The 2,432-nt window shown below is 39.9% G+C and overlaps 1 protein-coding gene across 1 annotated transcript in view; it reads left to right on the top strand.

Annotated features, from left to right (window-relative positions):
- Uggt1 (UDP-glucose glycoprotein glucosyltransferase 1) overlaps positions 1–2,432 on the top strand; it is a 119,339-nt gene that overhangs the window by 57,478 nt on the left and 59,429 nt on the right. Inside the window, exons 16-17 of the mRNA XM_013351007.1 lie at positions 575–710; positions 1,962–2,093. Coding sequence (XP_013206461.1) covers positions 575–710; positions 1,962–2,093 — 268 coding nt within the window. The remainder of the gene's footprint in view (positions 1–574; positions 711–1,961; positions 2,094–2,432) is intronic.

Below are 2,432 nucleotides of genomic sequence, written 5' to 3'. Positions count from 1 at the left end.
CATGTGCCATCACTACCTAGATAAAATATAAAGTTTAATTGTTGAATAAATTAATATACATGGATATATATTAAAATACATGTCCCAGAAATTAGAAGTCATTTCAGTTTCAGATTTACTATTAACTGAAGATCTTTTTTTATTTTTTTATTGAAAAAAAATTCTGTCTCCTCCCAGCCTCCCATTTCCCTCCCCCTCCTCCCACCCCTCTCCCCCTTCCCCCCCACTCCATTCCCCCTCCCTCTCGAGAATGAAGAGCAGTGCTCTTACTAGTCGAGCTGTTTCTCCAGTCCTCCCAACTTAAAAGCAGAATGAATTTCTACCTATCACTGTAGCAAGCTCTCCATGACAGTAAAGAAATCTAGTCAAGACTCTTTAAGAGCCTTCACTGTGGAAAAGCCTAACCTGTTTTGTGACCCTACTCTTGTGTTTTTAAAATGATGTGTATGTAGCTTTGCCAGCCTTGTTTAGAGTGGGATGTTGACTGTGCTTCTCAGTTAGAAGTGAGCAGCGGGACCCCATTGCCTCTAGCTGATTGCCTTCTTTAAAATGCCCCTTTTCTTCTTCTCTGCAGGATTGGTTTTATCTTTGTGGTCAATGACTCGGAAGATGTTGATGGGATGCAAGATGCTGGAGTTGCTGTTCTGAGAGCGTATAATTATGTTGTCCAAGAAGTGGATGGTTACCACGCCTTCCAGATTCTCACACATGTATGTTTTTGTTCAAAATGGCAAATACTTTTTAAGAAATTTAACTCACTCTAAAACAGTTTGTGTTAGGGGTATTTTGTACTTATGTAAAGAGAAAAGGTAAAGTATATTCTTATATAAACTCTAGTGTTTTATATTTCAGGGTTCCTTATACATTATTAATTCACTGATGTGAAAATAATCGATTGCTGTGTTTATTTTAATGTTTAGAATCTGTTACTAGGGGGAGGGGCACGTGTGTACTACTGTACATATATGCAGGTCCAGAGGATGACCTTCTGAGTGGGTTCTCTCCTTCTCCCATGGGATCTGGGGATCAGACTTGGTTGTCAGGCATGTTAAGCCATAGTGCTGGCCATCCGATGTGATTCCTGAAGAGAGAGAATAGCATACATGTTAGAGTCCTCTGCGCTTTGATTCTGTGAAATCATCAGTTAATGCCTTTGGGCAATGTGGTGTTCTCTACTTTTTTTTTAAATCAGTTTTTTTTTTCTTTTGAGACTTTTTTATGGTATCTTTTCATCTTTTCCTTTTCTTTCTTCTTGTCTCCCTCTTTCCTTTTTTCTTTTTCTTCTCCTTTTTGTTAAGACAGTCTCATATAGCTAGGGCTAGCCTTGGAAAAACTGTGTAGTTGAATATGACCTTGAGTTCTTGATTCTCCTGTCTCCCACAGTGCTGCGGTGTTAGCTGTGCAGCACTGTGCAGCACCATGCCTGGTTCTTTTTTTTTTTTTTTTTGTCTTCTGAGATAAGGTCTTTCTGTATAGCCCAGGCTAGCCAAAACTCTGGGTCTGCTTCCCTCATCTTCCCAGGGCTTGGCTATCTCAGGTATGATCCACCACACCTGGCTTCTGATACTTCTCAAAGCATTTTTCCTGCACCCCTCCTCCCCACATTTGGGTTATAATGTATTTATGTACTGAGAAGATCATTTCGAGAAATCTTTAGTTCCGTCACTCAGCTGCTGGGGCTTCTCTGAATTCAAGGCTGGTCTGATCTACATAGCAAGTTCCAAGCTAGCCAGGCCTTCATAATGATACTGTGATAATACAGTGTCTTAACAAAAGAAAGAAAAATCCTCGGTTCTTAATCAAAGGTATCTTATAAGGAATATTGAAATGACAATGTTGCTAAGAAGTTCCAGTTTGCTTCTTAATAAAAGTAGTCTTTTTTTCTAATGTGTTTAGAGACTTCCTCACATTTGAAATTTGGATTTAAAAGTGTAGTTGGTTACTTATTTTTCTTTTTTTAGATCTATAACAAGGTGAGGACTGGAGAAAAAGTGAAAGTTGAACATGTGGTCAGTGTCTTGGAGAAGAAATACCCGTATGTCGAAGTGAATAGCATTCTGGGGATTGATTCTGCTTATGATCAGAACCGGAAGGTAACACTTTCTTTAGAACTTACTTCCTTGGTATTTTGACATGACTGCTGCATTAGACTGGGTTGGATGGTGTCTGTAGTGGGGTGTTGATAAAATTGCTCAGTACTTAGCATTTCAAAATGTAGACAGACAGCTTTTTAGTCCCCACCTTCCTCCCCCCTTCCTCTCCCCGCCAGGAGACAGGATCTGAATGTGTGGCCCTTGGCTAGCCTTGAGCTCACAGAGATCAGCTGTCTCTACCCTCTGAGTGCTGGGATTAAGGCATATTGCAACCACATCTAGCCTCACTTGTCAGTCTTTGAAAAGTGATTCTAGGTCAGAAAATAGTACTTATTTTTT

This window comes from Microtus ochrogaster, linkage group LG2 (assembly GCF_000317375.1).
Source record: "Microtus ochrogaster isolate Prairie Vole_2 linkage group LG2, MicOch1.0, whole genome shotgun sequence".
NCBI classification, from domain to species: Eukaryota; Metazoa; Chordata; class Mammalia; order Rodentia; family Cricetidae; genus Microtus; species Microtus ochrogaster.
Note: the sequence above shows the minus strand (reverse complement) of the source record. Positions and strands in the feature narration are given on the sequence as shown.